Genomic DNA, 21,102 nt, shown 5'->3' with positions numbered 1-21,102 from the left:
TAGCAACACAGCACGTGAAAGCTGATCCGGTTAGGTGGATATGATCTTTATTCCCAGTGTTTAAAAGGATTTATAATCTGTATTGTAACTCAAGCCGAACATTTATTTTAAATACATATATTTTCACTGGTCACATCATAGAATAATAATAAAATTACGAGAAAATACAAAATTGCTTAATTTTATGTGATTGCTTCACCACCAGGGGGCGTCTGTCACCTCTCACTCCACTGTGTGCCACTGTGGAGGTTAATTAGACGGTTTTTTTTAAACAATTTAATCTTCACAACCAAATCCTCACTATCTAATTTCGTCAATTAAGACCGTGCAGCTTGAATATCCCTGAAGTAAAAAGCAGCATGTGCGTCTTGATGATGGTAAACATGGGTTTACTGCACAAATAAACAATCAACATGGAGCATGGGCATGAAGTAAACACACATCTCATGAGAGGATTCTGCAGCCAGACAAAAGCTCAATTAAAGATGCATTCAGGGACATGAGGGGGAGAAAATGGTGAGAGCAGCTTCTTGACTCCTCCTGCCTGGAGGAGGAGGAGGAGGAGGAGGGGGCGGGACTCTGCTGCACCTAAACAGACGGAGGGGTGAGGGCATTGTGTTCACTGTGTCAGTGCTGCATCCACCCAGGAGGAGCGAGGAGGACAGGGCCACACCGCAGCTCTGACAGCCACAACAAACCCACACAGGACGAATCCGTCTGCAGCGGCAGCGCGCTCCTGGAGACCGGTGCTTCCTGCGCTCTGCGGCCGTCAGGAGGAGACGCTGCGGGGGGAAGGACTCGCCCGATCCGTCGGTGGCGGAGGGGACGTGATATGCACGAACCTCTCGTCGGTGTAAACCGGCACCGCAGCTGAATATCCCCCCTGTTTTTCTTCTTTTTTCCCTGGAGGGAGGGAGTCAGGGTCCAGGGGCGTTTATCCACCACCTGCAGAGAAATCCGCCGAGAGACGCTGCAGCCATGCCCGGGTTTGATTACAAGTTTCTGGAGAAGCCAAAGAGACGCTTCCAGTGTCCGCTCTGCAGCAAGGCGATGCGGGAGCCGGTCCAAGTGTCTACCTGTGGACATCGCTTCTGTGACACCTGTCTGCAAGAATTCCTCAGGTACACAACAGTGTGTGTGTGTGTGTGTGTGTGTGCGCGTGTGTCAGATCCACCTCCGATACCTGCAGCTTGTCTAGTTTCGGTCGAGCCATGCACAGTAAATAAAGGATGTGTAGGTGTGTCCTCCTCACCTTTCCTCTTCAGGGGTTTTACGCTATTTTCTAGTCTTCGTGTGCAGCTGATAATAACACAATGCGATGTGAGGCCTTGGCTGCTGAGCAGAGCCTGGTGTCAACCCCCCATCCTGTAGTTTCAGGTGTGTTTGCTCTGCGCTCAAAAACAAATGTGAGCAGCTGCTCTCTGGAGCAGCCATGCAGGGACTTTTTGTGGACAGGTAGAGGACATGGCTGTTGTTGCATTAGTCAAATGGTGGAAATTAACCTTTACTGTCTTTTATTTCAAGAGTATATTTCATGCTGTGGTGCTAGTGTCCTGCAGAGGGCCCCTGCCTCCTCATCCTGTCTGTGCTTTGGCCCCAGGGTGGCTGAGTTTGCATGGGTCGTTGTGGGTTAGGGTGTGTGTGTGTGTGTGTGTTTAAAGGGGAACTTTAACTTTGAGGTCAGACCCCGACCTCACCTCCTAATGTGCTGGACATTGATGCCTGTGTTAAGACTTATAGAAAGGAAGTCTTTGTTTTTTAGCTTTGATGGCGATACTGTCACAGAAGAGTCACTTATTATTATGAAGTGAAAGTCAAATCATTCAATTTATTGAATGTCACTTTTGATCTGACTGGTCTGCCATCTTGTACTGTCAAAATCGACCTTTACTGTTTTAGTTCATACTGAGTTCAAACAAAGAAAACACCAACAACCTGAAAACACATTGAGTCTAATGTCTCTGGAAACTGTTCAGTGGAGGGCAGTAGGGGCCCAACAACCAACTTTTGCCCCAAGGCCCCCTTAGAAGGTTAATGTGGCCATGGCCCGAGTAAATAACTCCATGTGTCTGTTGATTTCTTGCTTTATGTGGTAATTAATTAGAGTAATGGGACACATGTGTTCAAGGGGATGTAATGTCAACTTTGTTTCTATCAATATTTTGTTGTTGAAGAGCAATGGCTCCAAATATTGTTTCAAAACCAAACTAGGAACATGAATTATAGTTATATCAGAATAGTATTTGCCTCTGAATCTTTTGTTTCTAAAATCTAAGGTCGTAGAACTGTTATGGTTCAACTTAATTCAGTAGATAAAAAATAAAAAAATCTTTAAGATAGTGAGAAAGTGAGTTCTGAAAGATGTTTGCTCACCTTTAAGTGGAGAAGCTGAAAACAGGTTTCATCTTCAAAGCCTTAAAGCTCTTGTATACAAGTCAAATGTAACATTTTAATTTAAATTCAGTTTTATTATGAATAAAGAAACGCTGTGGTTTGTTGTATATCTGCTGCTCTGTCTGCAGTTATTTGGAGTTTTGTCTCAGTTACAAGTTTTCTGCTGCTATTTAACTGTAAAAAGATCTTAAAACCTCTTCAGTTGTACACGATGAAACTAGAAGACGCCCTGAGGGAAACTCCCAGATAAATAAAACAACACTTGCCATCAGGAAAACAGAATATCTAATCTAATCAGACAATATTTTCATGTCAACGTTTCATGCTCTCAACCGTCTTGAGTCAGAGAAAGAGAAAGAGACAAGCGAGGGGGTGGAGATATGGATTAACGCTGTGAATACATAAACCACGTTGTCGTGAGTTCCTGATGTGTGTACGTTGAGTCATCAGGAAGCCTCCTCTGGCTTATTAAAGCAGCAGCCAGTTGCATCTGGCTGGAAAGAACAAACTCAGATGAACATAAAGAGCGAGGGAGGAACAGCGTTCGATGCCGATCAGCGAGTTTAACGGTTTGACGTTTGTCTGCCTCATCCTGCCCACCTCCGAGTTCGTCCTCCAGTTTATGCTCCTTTGTTTCATCACTCCCACTGATTCACTGACGTTAACTAAAGTTTCCAAACTCATGAACGATTTTTGGCTGAGTGACTATGTACTCCTCTATAGTCAGGATGCCGATGATTCCTCCCTGTTTGGCCTGCATGACCGTTTTTATCTTAATATAAGTACCACTTTATATTAAGTTAAGTTGTAACTTATGGCTAAATTCATGGTTGATCATTTTATCTGTAACTTAGTAAGAAAATTTGGGTTTCCAGGTTGTGACATTTTAGTCTGACTGGTTTATTTACACGTCTAAAGTATGAGTATGAGAATATTAACATCATAACATCATTGTTCACACATACTGTACATTTGTAATCTCTTGAAATGTCCCTATGTCTGCATAAAACTACATTTTAATATGTGTGCTATCCATTAATGTGCTGCTTATAGATGCTAAATGAAGGAGGAGTGTTAACAGTTGGGTAATAGTTGAATTCAGTGATGACTAAGTTTCTTTAGAAATAATTATGAACAGTCAGGCAGTGTAGTAACATTCCTCCATGGCTTGTTGCAACAGAGCAGAGCGATCTGCAGCGGGTGACAAGTGTGAAAGTGGCCAGACTTGGCTGGCAAGCCCGGGCTGGATGTTTCACAGCCTTCAATTATTACGGCAAAAAGATCAACCTAGTTGCACAAAGGGCAAAGCATTAGCTAACGACTGTCTGTCAGCCTCAATAAACTTGAACTCCCCTCACGGACAAAAAAAATGAACGCGCTCGATGGCCAAGAGGGCTGAAAGTGGCCTGGGCTGGCACACTTTGTTAATTAAAGAGGTGACGATGCAGCCTGTCCGCTCGGCTGCAGCCTCGTCTCTGCACAGCTGACGGTGGAGGAGCCGCTGAAATATCCTGCGCTTCATTTAAATGTTTAGTTCAACTTTATTCTACCTGAGAAGTAAAGCAGGACATCTTGGTTAAAGAAAAAATGAAAACAAGTTCATGTCTCAGCACTGAGATGTAACAACAACAACAACAGAATATCTTAAACATCTTTTAACAACTCAGTGGTACTATAACTGTTAACTGCCTTTTTTGAAAAAGGCTTCATTCTGTAATTTCCCTTAGAGGAACACGAGGAAATGCACGAATTGTTCTCACTTCTCTGTGTCCGAGCGCTGAAACGTGCTGGTCTGGGCCTCTGTGTCCACAGGCATGTTAGCATGTGATGCTAATGGGCTGCATTTTGGCCCTCGGGGACGAATGCCTAAATTGTCTGCAGCCGCAGCCACAGCAGTCCTGGAGGCTGCCCCCGCTCTGCAGGAGAACTGTGGACCAAAGGCAGCGCCGCCCCGCAGCTTCCACACTCAACACAATCAAATATGAGTCACGTGCTTCAACAATACAGGCCATGTTTTAACTGCAGTGCCTCTTTAAAAAGAGGAGAACAACATTTATGGTATGGAACACAGTTTCCTCCACTGTGTGAGGGCTAAGTAGAGCTTACAGTCGTGCCACACATGCCCGGCCTCTTGGCTCATCAGTCCTGGGTCCACTGAGCCACAGTAATGCCATGCAATGTGACAGTGGCTTCTCTGTGCATGATGCAGCGCTGTGCCACGGCCCTGACAGGGGTGTAATTGGTTTGTTCAGCTCGGGAGCTTCTTCCTACAGGCCTCCACGTCGCATATAGAGCGAGAGCTGACTTACCCGGAGTCACGAGGAGCCCCAAAGTGGCCTAATACAAGAAGTTTTCCCAGCTCGATTATTCACTGTCCAAAAGCCAGGGGGGGGTGGTGTTTTTTGGAATGGGCTGTGATTCATTTTAACTTTGACACATCTTCTGCATGTAGCGTAGTTTTTTTACTGTCTCTCCTCTGATGTAGGTGATACTAGCTTTTTTCTTGCAGCGCTCTCCCACGCATCTATCATCTGAATACTCTGGTGCACAGTCGCCAGCGTTATGAGTACACCAGCCAAACACCTCTTCCTCTTGTTCCACCAGGAACTGTCTGTTTTATTGGAAGATGTGGGTTTAGTTTAGTGGAAGAAAAATCGATTGTTCTTTCTGCATAGTCAACGTTTATGGGTTTATACTGTGTACGAATGGATTGATTATTTTCATTAACAATTTATCTGCTGATCAAGAAATTTGAAACTTTTCCTCCTCTTTTTGCTGAGACTTTGGTCACTGATTGCTATGTTTGGTGAACACGTTTTACCCTTTTAGCTTAGCTTAGCATCAAGGCTGGAAACGGGCTCTGTCCAAAAGTAACAGAATCCACCTGCCGGTCTTGATGCTAAGCTGAGCTAACTGACAGTCGGCTGTAGCTTCATATTCAATAGAAACAAGCTTCTTAAATATATTTCTGCAATGAGGTTAATGGGCCTATTTCTGTTGAACTGTTCCTTTACAGAGCTGAAAAGACAAGTGTCTTATTAAATGATTTGTTTATCTTTTAAAGTAAATGAAATCCTATGTTAAAGGGTGATTTATTTTGAAAGTGATACTCAAAGAATAAAAGCACAGATGTGTTCAGAGACATGTTTATCGATGGCTGGATTTCTGTCCTTTTAAACACATGATAAATCCACTTCTGTCCATTGTGTGTGCAGCCGTCCAGATGGGATGTATAGAGCGGCACTTTGGCGGCTGTGACGGGGCGTTTCTTTAAGGCCTAAATGGAGCTGTGTTGCATCCTGTCCAATGTTGTGTGTCAGTCTGCCACTCTGGGCAGCTGGGGCTTTGTGTCTCAGTGGGTATCTGTGTCTTGAATGGGACCGATGCCACGGATGGCTGATGAATGCCCGTGTGTCCATTACCGTTCCTCGGCCCCATCACAGGGACATTCACAGTCCCCCCCGCAGGTGTCCGAAGGCTGCACAGGCATCCTGGGTCCGGATCCGGAGCGTTTCGGGGGGACTTTAATGTTCCATCCTTCTCTGACGACAACGGTGGTCAGTGAGCTGCGCACAGAGAAATGCTGTGTTCAGTGGACTGAAAGCTCCCCGGGCCTCTCCGCGCTACACTTTGGGGTCTGTGAGGGCCTTCAGAGCTGTGCGCTGAGGCTGCTGTCGGGGGGAGACAGAGCTGGAAACAACCCAGTAAATTTGAACACACCAATACAAAGAAGGAGCCACTGACTCAGAGGAGAGATGGGGGGGATGCAGAGAGATACAGCAGCATTAGTGTCAGAGCAGATGCGTCATCGCTCTAAACTCAGTGTCGCTGAGCTTCCCTGATGTTCAGCACCTGTAGAGAAACAAAGTCCTGTGACACGGCACCACCCACTCTGTTCTCTAACTAGGGAATAACAAGTCCGTGGCTCCTGAACTTTACACCTGTTCACTCTCCTGGACTTTGAAACTAATTGACTGATGTAAATGAGAAGTGACTGATCTTTAAAGTTAAACATGGATGTTTGTCTCACTGCTTCAGATGCATCACTCTCTGAATTCGAAACAGATCCTGCAGCACAGACACCTCCACACTAACCTAATGGAGCCTTTTATTCGAAATGTCAAATTTAATTCATGGAGTTTGGTTCAGTTTGATTCGTGCCAGAAAATATTGACATTTTAGGAGCTGTAACTGAAGCGATGCAGCTTTAATGTAGCTGAACTTTTGTTGCAACTGTTTTGATTTGCTATAAACCAGCTGATTTCTGTTTCGATCAACTAATCGTTTTGTCTGTAAATCAGAATTTGAATCAAAGTTCACTTATTCATTTAGTTTGTTTTACAAAAACCCCTCAGTTTACAGGGATATAAAACAAACTTCAAATTTTCACCTTTGAGAGACTATAACCAGTGAGAGCTGGACACGATTGCTGAAATGATTTAATCAGTGGTTTGAATTTAGCTACATTTTCTCTCTGCTCTTGTGGGAACATCGACATTTCAATTTTGAAGCACTTTGAAATAACTAGAGCAAAGTTGTAAACAGCCTAAGAATGGAATCCAAACGGACAACGGGAGTGTGAGGAAATGGATGTTGACATATGATACCCAGTAATTTATCCATGTTTGGAAAGGATAGAAGCCAGCATGAAAAAATCAACTAAAAGTGCAGTTTTAGAGAAGTTTCCATTAAGATAGAATGAGATGAGTTGGAGCACTTCCAGTTTTTTGTAGCACAACCTTGATGCTTTTTATTCAGTGAATAGCAGGTTAAGCCTGTGAAATGTGTCTAAAACCAAAAAGTCAGCATGAACGAAAAATAAAGTTTCTAATAAAATAAAATGGCTAATATATATTCAAAGAGGGTTTAAATGAAACCACTCCTTTTGCTGAAATCCTTCTTGACATCAACAAACTCAACACAATAATAAACAGCAAAATAATTAAACCAAGCAAAATATCAGTTTTCTTTATTAGTATCAAACCACACAGTTTTTCAAGGAAACACATAAGAAACTAATTAATGGACATGTAAAGATATAGTGTTAGCAAGAAAAAGAACAGCAGTGAGTAAGAGCTTCTTATGGCTAAAACATTTTTTTGCTGAAAAACTCACTTAACGTAATACTTTTGTTCTTTGTGGATTTGCTCTGAAGCGTTTGTTCTCTGAGAGTTTCCACGGCGCCATCCATCCCTCCGCCTGTCCGTCCGTCCTCCGTCCTCCCAGAGACAGACGGATAGATGTCGGGCCGGGCCTCTTTCAGGATAAGGTAATTGCGGCGAGTCTCTGGAGAGGAAGCTGAGAAGCTTCAGAGATGCAGCTGTGATGATGACATCGCTGGGAGAAAGTGCTCCGACTATTTCACACAGCTGCAGACGAGATGTTATTACGAGACTCGTATTGTGACAGCTGTTTGTATGAACGTGAAGAAAAGATGGAGGAGGGCTCTTTAAGTTCTGTGATGGAGTTTCTCCTGTGACGGAATGTAAAACCCTCTAATTTGAGGCACATTTACCTACTTTTTGTTTGGATAATTTGAAACAAATATTGCTTTGGTAAGGGTGATAGAATGATATATTTATTAATGAATTCATGATCCTGTGGGTTTTGACAGTTATAATGAAAAGCAGCACACAAGAACAGAACAAGCTTAAGAGAATAGAAAGTCAAGATAAACAGAAAGCATAGAGATAAATATATAAACATAAAAATCTACATAATCTTTACATGAAAATATCTGAAAGTAAACTTTACAGTCAAGCAAAAAGGGCAGCATGGCAAATAAGTAAGAATGAATCAGATGCTGTTTACAGGTTTATGCATCAGTTATAAAATGTCCAATGTAGGACTTTTACTTGAAATGAAGTATTTGTACTTTTAACTTCAGTAACAGTATTTCTTCCCCTATTAAATTTTTCATGGAGATGTTTGTCCTCTTGTCGCTGCAGCTCTGAGTCTGTCACTTTCAGGTCATGTCATCTGTCGCCTGCCAGGAAGTTAATGGTGACAGCCAGCTCAGGTATTCTTTACTTTTGAAAGACTCTTGAAAGTTATTTCCATTTGATTCGTTCAAGAACGTGTCCTCGGTGCCCTGGCTTTGCTCATTTCTGTGTCCTTACAAACAGCCCTCGTTAACGTGAACCACCGTCTTCATCGGCGACCACACATTGTGTCTTCTCGCTGCTGTGCGGTCGATATAAAAAGGCAATTTGTGGTTTAGGGAAAGAACTAAAGCCATGACTCAACTTCCACACACCTGCGTCACTCACGGAGCACAACTTCTTACTGCAATTACTGTTGGACTTCGTGTTATGATATATGTTAAGAGATGAGGTCACAAAGCTGGATTACTGAAGGGCAAAGGCTCCTCATCCACCCACCCCCAAGGGCCCCAAAACTCCCAGATTTACCGTCTGTCAATTTAACTAATAGCATGTTTGTTAAGAATTTGAATCCACATCAGCACAATATGAGATAAGACATGCCCTGCAGCCAGTTTAGCCCCCATGTGTGTTAAAATAAAGATCTAAAGTCTTGTCCCACTGTTGCAGATTTTAAATCTGAGTTAAAGTCTTGGCTTTTCAGCCTGATTTTGTCTTAAATCTTTATTCTATTGTAATTCTTATTCTTGTGTTACCTCATCTTCTGCGTCGTTACTGTTACTCACAAAACAGGACATTTAAATATGTCAGATTGTGCTCTGGGAAATCGCTCTAATGACAATATGAGTTAAAGTCCTGACTGTAAAGTGTCTGGGTTAAACTCTACTCTTGCTGGCCATTAGTTTGATTTATATTAAACTCCCTAAATCAACTAAATGCCAGCATAGACATGCCTCGACTTGCCCTCCTCTATAAGAGCTTCTTTAAAATGGATCCCAGGCTTTTGGGCCAAACAAAGATGGAAAACATTCCAACTATGCAGCGAAGCACCTTGCCCCTCACACAGCGAGCATGCTGGGACTCAGCCGCCAAAACCCAGCCCTGCTGCTGGACCACAGCCAGCTGGCCCAGATCTGAAAAGCATGGCTAGGGCTCACACGTGCCCGGATATGCATGCTATGTGAAACAGCTTAGATAAAGGTGTGTTTATCATAATGGATGCATGCCTGCATCCTGTTCACACCACACAACATGTGAGGCTCCTCCAGAGATTAGAAACAAACTTGTTGTTGAGTGTAAATTAACAGTCAAGGGTTTAACTGCAGATATTTTACAGTATGAAACACAGTTCATACACATTTCAGTCTGGGTATGTCTACGCTTTGCTTGCTATAGCACTAATTGAACCCCCCCCCCCCACACACACACCTCCCCTCCAGTCAGTTTGACTTGTGCTCAGGTCACTGAATCAGCTCAGACTGTGTGCGAACACACACACACGCACACACACACACACACACACACACACACACATGTTCAATCTCCCACCGAAGTTATTCCAGCTGGATGATTTTTATTTTTCTGATTTGTGTCAAACTCAGCTCCAGAGCAGTGTGTTCATCTATCTAACAGAGAATGCTTTTGAGTATAAACTGACCTTAATATTTAATATGTAAACAAATACACAAACAATTACCTACTTTCCACTTTTTGGTTTTCTTGATTTTCCTTGGCTTTACATTTTGTATTATACTACTTTATTTTATTATGTTACATCATATTTCCTGTCACAAGGTGTCAGTAGATCAATTAGATCACCAATAATGAGGCAACTACTTTGCTACTTGAATATTAATTTTTCTAAGAAATATTGACAAATGTTTGTTTTCTCAAGGTTCTCAAATATGAAAATTTGTAGTTTTTCTTAAAATGAACATATTTGGGTGGTTTTGGATGAAACTAGGAAATGAAGACATATGCTCTGAAACATGACTCGTGTAAATATCTCTTGGATATGAGTCAAACTGCTGATCCGAATGATCTTGTTGTTATTCATATAGGAAGTGAAGCATACACTCGCTTTTAGTTTCTGACTTTTAACAATAAATGAAAAAGGTGTTTTTAGTGCACAAATATGCAGAATGCACCACTTAACCAATAACCCTCGGATGCAGGGGTATTTCCACGTCAGGTTGACTAGATGTGAGATGCTCCTGTGATGAGAGGCCTTGTTTGTGTTGGGCTGTTGTCTCTGGGAGCCGGCAGCTGAGTGGCTGCTGCAGCGGTTGCTGAGCTGACAGGAAGGCACGTGAGGAATCTTGGTCTGAGGTCTGAAAGACGAGCAGCTGGGAGCGGAGCACAGGGCGAGGGGAAGTGGGCGGCTCGCTGCCGAGGCACCTGTCCTCAGTGAAAGGCTCCTCTGTGGAGCTGAACAGGTGTTGGCAGAGCAGTTAAGCTCCTCACTTGAAGTGAACACACTCTGAATTATCGTCATTTATCCACAGGGGCCCCATTAATGTTCAGGTCACTGCCCAGTTGCCCTCTCAGCCCTTCCTTCCTGTCAGGACTCTTCCATCTTTCTCTCCTCGTCTGTTTACTGTGGTGGTCCTTTCCCAAACAGCTCAATGACTCTGTCAAGTACATGAACTCCCTTCTGTTGAGTCTCAGGTTCTCGCGACTCATTATCAGATATGTCAACATGGCGTGAACACTCTGAACCGCCCTCTTCCTCCCTCTGCATAGGCCGGCTATTGATCCTAGGAAAGGAAGTCACTCCACTCGTTCCACGTCCGGATGCATCATTCAGTCGAGTCTTTAAGGCTGAATGAGCACTTTTTTCAAAAACCTCACCAACCATTGAAATGACTCTGCTGGTAGATCACTTGGTAGCAAGTAGCGATTATTTGTATTATTGATTTATCTGCCGATCAGTTTCTATATTACTGGGTCTAAAAATAAATTTCCAAAAGTTTCTTAAATAGCTTGTTCTCTGTAAAATAATCGCAGAAGACAAAGAGAAGCATTAAGTAACAATAGAGAAGATAGAATAAGTGATTTTTGCAGTTTATGGTAAAATTATGACAAATCTATTATTAACATTGCTAATCCTCTCAGCTGTACCTGTAAAGATAAGTCATATACACTAATCACATGTACACGTTCAAAAACTTCTGGTCTTGTTCAAAAACACCTTAAAGAAAACTTAGTGGTTATCTTACTGTGGCAGTGTATGATTCAGTTGACAAAAAAGTAAATCACTTTTTTTTTTAAACTTCCTACTCACTCATGTGACATCTCTACCTGTCGCCGGATCTTCTTCTTACTCCCTCCTCTGCTCTTTTATGCAGCGATTGAAAAATCTTGTCATTTATCTCATTGTTGCTCCCGGCAACAGCAGCAGGTTGAGGAATTAATGCCACAAGAACAATGCAGCTGCGGTGTTCTAAAACAAAGGAGGCGGTCTGACGTCAGCACCTCGCTTGGCGAACAAAGAAATTGCATCCGCAAAGCTGAGAAGTGGACAAGTGCAGGAGGAGCAGCTCGGAGCTGGTTCACAGTCTGTCGGGGGGGGGGGGGGGGCATGTTTGGGCCGGGGGCGGTCACTGTGTTTCTGTGGATTTTATCTACATATACTCTGCACGGATTCGAACTGATAAGGACAAACAGGAGCCACAGCATGTCTGAGATGTGATCATGGCAGCTGATAATAACAGCACCAAGCACCGACTGTTTATTGTTTTTGTGAATCGGTGCATGTCTGTGTGTGTTCACTGTCTGTCGACGGCTCCCTCTGTCTCCCCCACACACACACCTAAAAAGCCCTCACCTTCCCAGTTACCATGGACACTAAAGCACAGGGCCTGAATTTGTCACTGCGATGAGATGTGCACACCTCACACACCCAAATCAGCTTGTAGACAAATTAAGAAAAGAAGCATTTTACTGTCTGCATTTCATGGAAAAATGCAAATGGTCCTGAAGCGGAAATCCACATTATATAACACAGTTTTTTGATTCTGCAGAAAAGACAGCAAGGTGACAGTTTTTGAAGGTAAAGGGCATCTTTAGGAAAGACGAAGCAGAGAGGAAAAAAGTTTTTTCTGCCTGAGAGGAAAACAAGTGACTCATGACACATCAGACTCATGCCTCCTGCTCTCTGCAGCAATAATGGGAAAATCCAAATCATCATCCTATCTCCACTCTGCACTCTCTTAAGCTCGCTCCCACACTCTTATCAGTTTCAAAGCATTTACAACAATCAATCTCTGAGGTTGACTCATTGTGTCGACGCATGGAAACCACTTTTTATGCTTCGTGATCCGGTAGAATTGAACCCCGCTGCCTCTTGCTAATTAATGGACATGTCACTGAGGGCATTGCACATTTCCAGCACAAAAGTGTTCTTGTGGGATCGGACTAAAATAACTCCCTCAGGGGGCAAAGCTGATAATGGTTTACCCACACCTGCTCGAGAGGTGTGCGTATGGAGTGGAGTATTTATCTGTGAAGGACGCAGAAGAAAAGACGATGGCGGCAGAGCTTTTCCTTCTTTCTGGTGTCACCAGCAGTTCCATAGAGTTCCATGTTTTGTAGTGTACTTCTGTAAAACCTTTTTTAAACAGATTCAAGTTTTAAATAATCTTAGGTGTGATTGCAGGTTGTTGGGTTTCACTTCCTTTTCGGGTGCACACAGTGAACAGGTGCAGGTTAATTTAAAGCTCTGTTGTCCGCATCAGTCGTGACTGGTTGGAGGGATAATCTGCTGCTGCCCACCTGCTGCCGCCGCTCGTAGATGTGAGGAAATGTAGAAATTAGATGAAATATCTGATAAAAGAATTCTGTTTTTGTTAGGAGGTTATGCACCTATGTGTTGGTTGGGTTGGTTTGATTGGCAGCAGGATTATGCAAAATGTACTGAACTGATTTCAATGAAACTTGGTGGAAGGATGGGACATGGGCCAAGAAAGAAGCCATTACATTTTGGTGAATCCAGGACATTTAACAATGTGACATTTGCACTGTTTTCCCATAGTAAAATATTTAGAGGACTGATATTTGTGAATGTTTGCTATTTGGCAGCCTGATTGACTTTAAGTGGACGATTGGGCCCTGAAGAAGGGATTCGCTCAACTGAGAGTTATGGTTGTGGTTTGCGGCAAAATTTCAGCCTCACTGCAGATAATTTTGGTTCAAATTGGGGTCAGTCAGATTTTGAGTTTGTAAACTGGTTTCCAAAGTTCTGCATGAAAAATCCAAGTTTGTTCATGTGTAGAAAGATTTGCGTTTGTAAATTGAACAAATTATATGAGTGGTGATGTTACACAGAGACTCTGTGCAAAAAGAAGTGATTTTGTGAACATCTGTGCACGAGTAAAAGCTATAAAACCATGAAGCGCTTTAAGTTCCCAAACTGTGATGCTCAAGTTTCAAGTGCAGATTGTGACCCCGTCTTCACGTGTAATTGGACAACAACTATCCCATTACAAAGCATAGCTTAGTGAGGAAGCAGGTGGATCTGATGCCTGGAGCGTGCATTTGATTTTCAATATGGACAACAATGGGCCGCGACACTTCCTTTGAATGTGCTGTGTGTGTATTCAAATGCACCTCGGTGACAGAAGAGCCTGCAACCGTCTGCCCTCTGATTGGACAGTTAAGCTCTGCTTTGTGATTGGATTGTCATTGTCCACTCAGATTGTGGTGTAAAAACAAGGTCAAACAAGTTGTAATTACATTGTCAAAGACAGCGTGGGGACCTTGGATTCTCAGTTTTACACATAGTTTATCTTGACATTTTTTCTTATTCACAACAAAATTGCTAATCTTTTCTACTCGTGCATTTATTGTGCATAAAGGTTTATGAAAATAGATTTATGAAAATATGCAAAATATATTTTACAACTAGAAACACCACTTGAAGCTCTCAAAATCTTATTGACCCCATGTTTGACCCTTATATATTGTTTTGTTTTCTCCTCTCATCTTATTTTCATGCTCACTTCTTCTCTACTTCCTTTCATAGCAGTGACAATCACACTGCCATAAAAGAGCGGTTTTAATTGAAGGGCGATGAGAGCTTTTTTTCTCCGAGGCTCAGTAGTTCTGTACACGTCAGAAACAAAAGTCCTCTTTGTCTTCTATGGGTATTGAGCGTCGACTCAATAAATGAATGAACTGAAGTATTCCGCTCAGCATTTGCATAGAATGTGATTTACGATGAGAGCATGCAAAGCAGCATCTCGTCTCTCTCTTCCTCTGGTACCATGAGCTCATGTGTCTATAGGTGCTAAATCGTAAAACTTTACCTCTAAGTGGCCTCTGATTAATGTCCAGGCTCTGGTGGCCAAGTGCGGAGTAAATTCTCTTTAAAGAGAAACTGTCCCTCTTGGCTTCTGGGCTGCCTGACACAGATCCTGGCAGTTTTGAAAGTCATAAAACAAACCCCACGACAGAGAGCAAAAGGAGGTTGTTGCGCAGGAATAATGTGCCATTTGGAGCAGCTGACAAACCATTGGTACGTTCCCCTTCACAGGAGCTGACACTGTCCTGACATTAAAGAAAGCATCCTGATACCTTATTCACGCTGAACCGCTTAATTTAGGTAACGGCTTGTGAATAATCCTACAATGGCATGACCTCATACACAGCGTCTTAATTTTTTAACGGAGCATGAAACCTCTGGATGTAAAATCCTTTTTTGAATTTTAATGACTTTTTAGCGCAAACGCCTGGTGGGATTTTGTGTCGGGATTTTTTTTCCTTTTTTTGTCTTTATTACTGCGAAGGAGGATCATAGAAACACTCCATTAAATCTCAATCCAGTCACGACTGACGGAGGTTTCATATTTCAGGGTTGCACCCTTTGCTCCGGATGCTTAAACAGAAACATAAATTTAAATCTTGTGTGACTCTACTGTTTATATGAAGAACTGATTTCTCAGCTGCTGCAGTATAATAACTATAATAATCAGAGAAGTGTGTTAAAACAGATATGCTTTATTGGACAGAATATGCTCATCCTTGGATTTAAAGGGCATTAACCTCCTAACCTTATTCTGGCCTCCAACCAACTATATGTGAGCTTATTAACAATTTTCAAAGATTTGAAATAGTGTGATTTAAAGAAATTCCTTTACACTTTGGGAAAAAGCTTTCTTGTATGTTAGAAGATTAATAGTGCTCCCATATCTGCATAGAATAATCGTTCATTGATCATAATTGAGGTAAACTTTGAAATAGTCACGATATTGATTTGAAGTCACATCGCCCAGCCCTAGTTTTCATTTCAAGTTTGAAATATATGGTTGAGAATAGGTAAATAATAGTCTAAATTCAGAACAGAGAAGGACAGAAATGACAATGAAACACCTGCACTATAGCAGCTTTTTGTTCTCTAAATGACACACATTATTATTATTGCAGAGTTCATTCACTGATTGAAAATGCAAATCTTTTCTCCTCTTACTCTGATAGATGGCTTGTACAATAGCTTCACGTGCGCTGCTGCTTCCACACTTAATCTGTATCAGCGCTGCGATTTCACGCTGTGCTTCTTGATGATTGTGACTCCAATCGCTGATTCATTAATGCCGTTTGAAGGAAAATGAGGCGACTGTGTCTACCACTGCCTTTCCGGTGCCATATGCATACATTTGGCAGACGGCTCTTCTTTTAATAGGCCAGGCAATTTCTTGGCAAACTCGGGTCCCCTCCGTCCAGTGCAGGCATTTCAAGAGGATTAGTGTGGCAGCCAGACGACGTCGCTGCAGATCGCCCCCTTTTGAGCAGAAATCTGCCCTCTGATGCTGAGCTAAAATTAGACCAGCCATCTGTGATTAACACGGCTAAAAATCACCCGTGTCTGGAGAAATTTCTAGCATGTAGCTGCCTCCGTTTGGGCTGAAGTTGCTGAATAACACTTGATCACGCTCTCGTTCTTTTGCAGCATTTGAATCTTCACCAATGTGTGACAGCAGGTAGTAAAATGGAGATTGGGGCGTTTCACACCTACTGCACCCTTGAATGCAGCTTTTAGCACTTTTTTCACAGACCAGTAGGTTCTTCTCACATGTGCGACATGTTAAAGCTCAGGACTTTCCTTGATCTCCGGGCGCAGTCCTCCACCCACCCCGCCCCTCCACAAACCGCCCTTTAACCAGATCAAACGTGAGGCTGCTCCTTTCAAGCGCTGCTTTACTTTCATGTTCGCGGCGTCAGGCCCTCTTGCGTGTGCATACGCCTCTGTTTTGGTGGTCTCTCTTTTTTTCCCCACTGTTTACTGCGTGGGTGATGGTTACGCCACTGGTGCGTGCATGAGCTCGGCTCTCGATGCAATTGATGGGACAGGCTTTTCTCTCTCCACCCCCCCACCCAGCCTGCACCCAGATCAGCAGCAGTTAATGAAAGTGGATTGATTTTCCTCTACCTTCTGCATACAGGGTATAATTTGAGGGATAACATCGACCAGGAAAACAAAAGATCCCACGAAATTCTATTACATCTGCTGTTTTATTCATCTGATTGCGTGCATGCCCAGTAAAAAACAATCTCCAGAGGTTTGAAACTGCTAAACTGAGACTGAAATCCATAACCTCTGAGGATCTTCAGTTCTTTTAACAGGGTGTGAGAGGAACAGGTCAGCAATTTAGGAACATGTGTCGAGATCAGAAGATTTTGATGTTGAGAAAAAACGACCATAAAGTTCACTAATTATCACATAATATTTTTGTAAAAAAACATGAGTAAAACTTAACATATGTTGAGGGAGAGTTATTTACTGGACCAGTTTCTTACTTTTCCAGTCTTAATGCTAAGCTACGATAACTAGCTACTTGTTCTGTGAATTTTCCAAAATGTTGAAATGAACTTTTACTCTCATCATACTACAGATCAGTTATCACAACTTAAGAACAAAATATATAACACTTTCTGAAATGTAGGAATATCTAGCATTTAGAGAAATACACATTTAGATAAAACGATGATGCCATTTTCATCTCTGTGCATCTGTATAACTGTTCCTCTTAAAAACTCATATTATCTCAGGTGCAGTTGAGGTGAAGTCCAGAGGAAGTTGAGTTTATGATTTCTCTAAACCCGTAAAATCAATGGAAACAAACTGAAGGAGCTGGATTACGATTTCATGTTGTAACCCCCCCTCCCTAAGAAAGACTTTATGTCAAAGCCTGATTAGACTGATGGAAGGAGACTGATGGAGGAGTGCAGGGGGGGATTATAAATACTTGTAAGAACTGTTTCCCCTTCTCTCACACTTAAGGATGGATTATGGCATCTCGCAGGCTTGTGTTCAGCCTGCAGATGGCTGCTCATCCTCCCTGTGACCCTCCCTTCATCTATTCATCCATCCTTCCTTCCTCTTCCATCCCTCCCGCTCTGTTTTCATTGCCAGCTCGTCCTCTGGCAGGTGGCTCTTCCCTTTACAGCATAGTGTGTCTGTGCTGCACCTCTGGCAGTTTGATAAATCATCGTCTAATTACTCATAAATTCCAACCGAATGCCTGATTTCACCTCAACAGCTTTTCAGGCCTATTTTTATATCAAAGCAAGCAAATATTTCCATCCAGGAAATGTAGGTCTGCTTTCATGTAGAAAGGTAATTTTATCGCCAAAGCATATATGTCAACAGGGTTACTACACAATTAACATGTTGGCCTATATCTTATAGGCACATGTATATAGTCAATGTTTTGCGCAATGTTCTCCGTATTATTTACAGTTGCAGTCCACTAGTCTTTATTGTAAGGGTTTCTCTGCAGCCCTTTCTGTTTGATGGCTTCCACCCTATAGTACTAGTATAGTATATTAGTGCTGAGAATATATATATATTTATATATATACATATATAGCAAAAGTATCTTAAAGACACATGGCTGTATATAATAACCCTATATAAATAATATAAACCCAAAAAACATTAAAAAAGCCTCCTGCAGCACAATCCAATATCTGGAGTTTTTCAAATGAAAATTAACACAAACATTTACATTTTTTAATTAGGGAATAGATAAGTTCAGAGTCGTTAAACCACACACAGTACAGTATGCAGTAATATTACTCTAACTTGACCACTCTACTGCGAAGCTGACATTTCAGGAAAACTAACTGAGATTTTCTTAACCTTTGGACGCATTAGAGAAGTGTGGGCTCGCTCACAGATGGTTTGTGCTCTCAAATGTCAGCATGGTGAGGTGAACTGCAAGGAGAAATAAATATCATTACATAAGTGATGACGGCGGGAGTCGAGCTGGCCTCAGGTGTCCTCACAGCTGACATCTCACAGTGTTTGTGTGGTTATAAAGAATTTCACATGGGAATATTATAACAGAGCAAAATCCCAGAGCAGAAGTAAAATCCATGTTCTTTTGTTCAGGTTTGTGTAGGTAGTGTCAGTGCAGCTCATAGTCAAACCATTCTATAATGGGTTTTTCTGTCTTAGTCCACATTTGGTCCCAGTGAGTGTGGAGAGCTGGAGATGAAGCCAGGGAAAGAGGCCAGACATCCACCCACTCACAGACACTCTCTCTCGTAGTAGTGCCTTTCTTCCACTTGCATCATATTTTTTTTGCTTTGGCAAAGCAACACAACTAAAATAAAAAAATAAAAATATTCTGGATAGAGACATGTAAAATATAGATTTCAAACTGCACATACGTGGCTCTGCTTGATTTATACGATTATGTGTAATCACCATCGGAAGCAGTGACAATTTTCCGCCTGTCTTTTTTAGGTCGTCTTGACACTGAGTCAGATGTAATTTATTTCTGTATCGTTGATGACCATGACCTGCAGCCATTGTTACTTCATAAGAAACAGCTGCCAGTGGCTGTTAGTGACCAGCAGAGGAAATCACATGGGATTTTACAGGTGTCATGTTCTGGACAGGTGTCCAACGCAGACTTCAACAAACCAGTTTCTGTAAAAAAAAAATACTCATCAGAATAGAATACACATTTAAATTTTTGCCTGTGAATTTCAGTTTGACCCAAATGTATAGACTTTTTTGAAACAAATAAATAGCTCTATTAGTTGCTCGTAAATAAAACCCTGTTCATCGGACAATCTCAGTGTTTCTGTGAAATGTGGTCAGTAATTAATAAAAGAATTAATCCAGACAGAGCAGATTAGAACATGATTGAACACACAGAGAATAACCTCCATTAAGTCTATAAAAATCACCATAGGAAGGAAAGTTACCATAAAATAGAGATGTTTTTGGGTCTTTCTTCCAAAGAATTAAAGTATCCTTCCCTTAACTGGATGAAATTCTTAACAAGGTGCTGGAAGAACAAGTATGAATACAAGTGTCATATCCTGTGAGATTCATAACTTTGTTTACAGTGAAAGTGGAGGTTTTTGTGATAATAGATTTATATCATATATGCAATTAATAAATAAAGAGTACGCTTGCCAGTCACTTTTTAACAATCTAAAAATTATTCAAGATCTTCTCTTCACACATTGTTTAATAGTTATGTGTGACCTGATAATATTGCATGAGTGTGTGTGTAGATGACTTTGCTCTTTCTTTGCTTTGCATTGTTGTCTTATGAGACGTAGCTGAGGAGGAAGTCACAACAGACATCAAAGAGCTTGTGCAATATAATCTCCAGTAAACCACAGATATGGAGAGTTTATCTTGTAGGTATTCAATCCCACACAAGAAGCTGTCACAGCAGCTCTCTGTGTGAACGTCCCACAAAGATATCCTGTGAAGGAGCAGTCGATCCACCTGTGGGCCGGTGTGTCATCACGCTCTCTGTGAGAGTAAGACCTGCTCCTCCCTTTTCAGACAAATGAGAGGGCTGCAGGGAGCTCGGCTCAAAGCCAGATCAGCCGTGGGCGAAGGGAGCTCAGCGCTCACGGCGTATCGGGTTGCACAGGTGGAAGCTCCAGCCTTGTCACTCGACCTCATTTACCTCATTTACGGGGCCTCTTTGGTCTGCTCACATGTGGGTGTTAATCCAGACAGTCCTGAGGATGAGAGGGAGAGCTTCTGCAGCCACACACCTTCTGCTGCTTTATTGTTCTGATGGCAGGTGAAAGTTGTTTTTAGGATTGTCAGGTGGAGAGTTGAAACTTTGTGGGTGGAAGAAGTTGAACAATCTATAGGGGCCATTACCAACATTTTTTTTTCTTGTGCCTATAATGTCCTTTTTTTGTGTACTGTTGATCGTCCCAAATTGTCCCAAATTGCTGTGCACAACAGAACTGCCTTCATTTCTGCTGCCTGTTATTTACATATTTACATTTGGAAGAAATTGTGGCTTGTGGTCAGACAGATCCAGAGACGGCTCAGAAAAATGAACTATTAAATCTTTGGAAAAAGATTGTGCTTTGTTTTTTGTGGCCAAGTGGCAATAGCTGTCCAACATCACACATCCTATAATTTTAATCTCAGTAAACCACAGTGAAATACACTAATTACTTCTACAATAATTGCCAGTATCCGTAGAAGTATTCTTCTACATTGAGTAAACTATGATTATTTATTTGAGTTTATAAAGAGACAGAGGTTTAAATAGATCTGGTACAATTTGCTTTCAGTCGGACTTCATTAATAACTGTTGTCTCAAATATAAACATCATTACACTTCAAGTGGGAAACTGGAACATTTTCCGTGTAGTTGGAAGGCATTGTAGCTGTTAGCTTAGCTTTGCACAAAGACTGGAAATGGGGGTGAACAGCTTGCTTATATCTGTCTGAAGGTAACAAAATCCATCTACCAGCACTAAATGTAAAATAAGGAAATGTCTCGTTTTGAGCAAGGAGCAAAGGTCAAAACTGACATTTATCCCATTTCAGAAG

At 42.0% G+C, this 21,102-nt stretch overlaps 1 protein-coding gene across 1 annotated transcript in view; it reads left to right on the top strand.

The window, feature by feature from the left end:
* The first annotated feature begins 587 nt into the window (after positions 1-587).
* Positions 588-21,102, top strand: part of traf4a (tnf receptor-associated factor 4a) — a 34,683-nt gene continuing 14,168 nt past the window's right edge. The window contains exon 1 of the mRNA XM_020088501.2: positions 588-1,121. Coding sequence (XP_019944060.1) covers positions 979-1,121 — 143 coding nt within the window. The 5' untranslated portion in view covers positions 588-978. The remainder of the gene's footprint in view (positions 1,122-21,102) is intronic.

Source organism: Paralichthys olivaceus, chromosome 11 (assembly GCF_024713975.1).
Source record: "Paralichthys olivaceus isolate ysfri-2021 chromosome 11, ASM2471397v2, whole genome shotgun sequence".
Taxonomy (NCBI): Eukaryota; Metazoa; Chordata; class Actinopteri; order Pleuronectiformes; family Paralichthyidae; genus Paralichthys; species Paralichthys olivaceus.
Note: the sequence above shows the minus strand (reverse complement) of the source record. Positions and strands in the feature narration are given on the sequence as shown.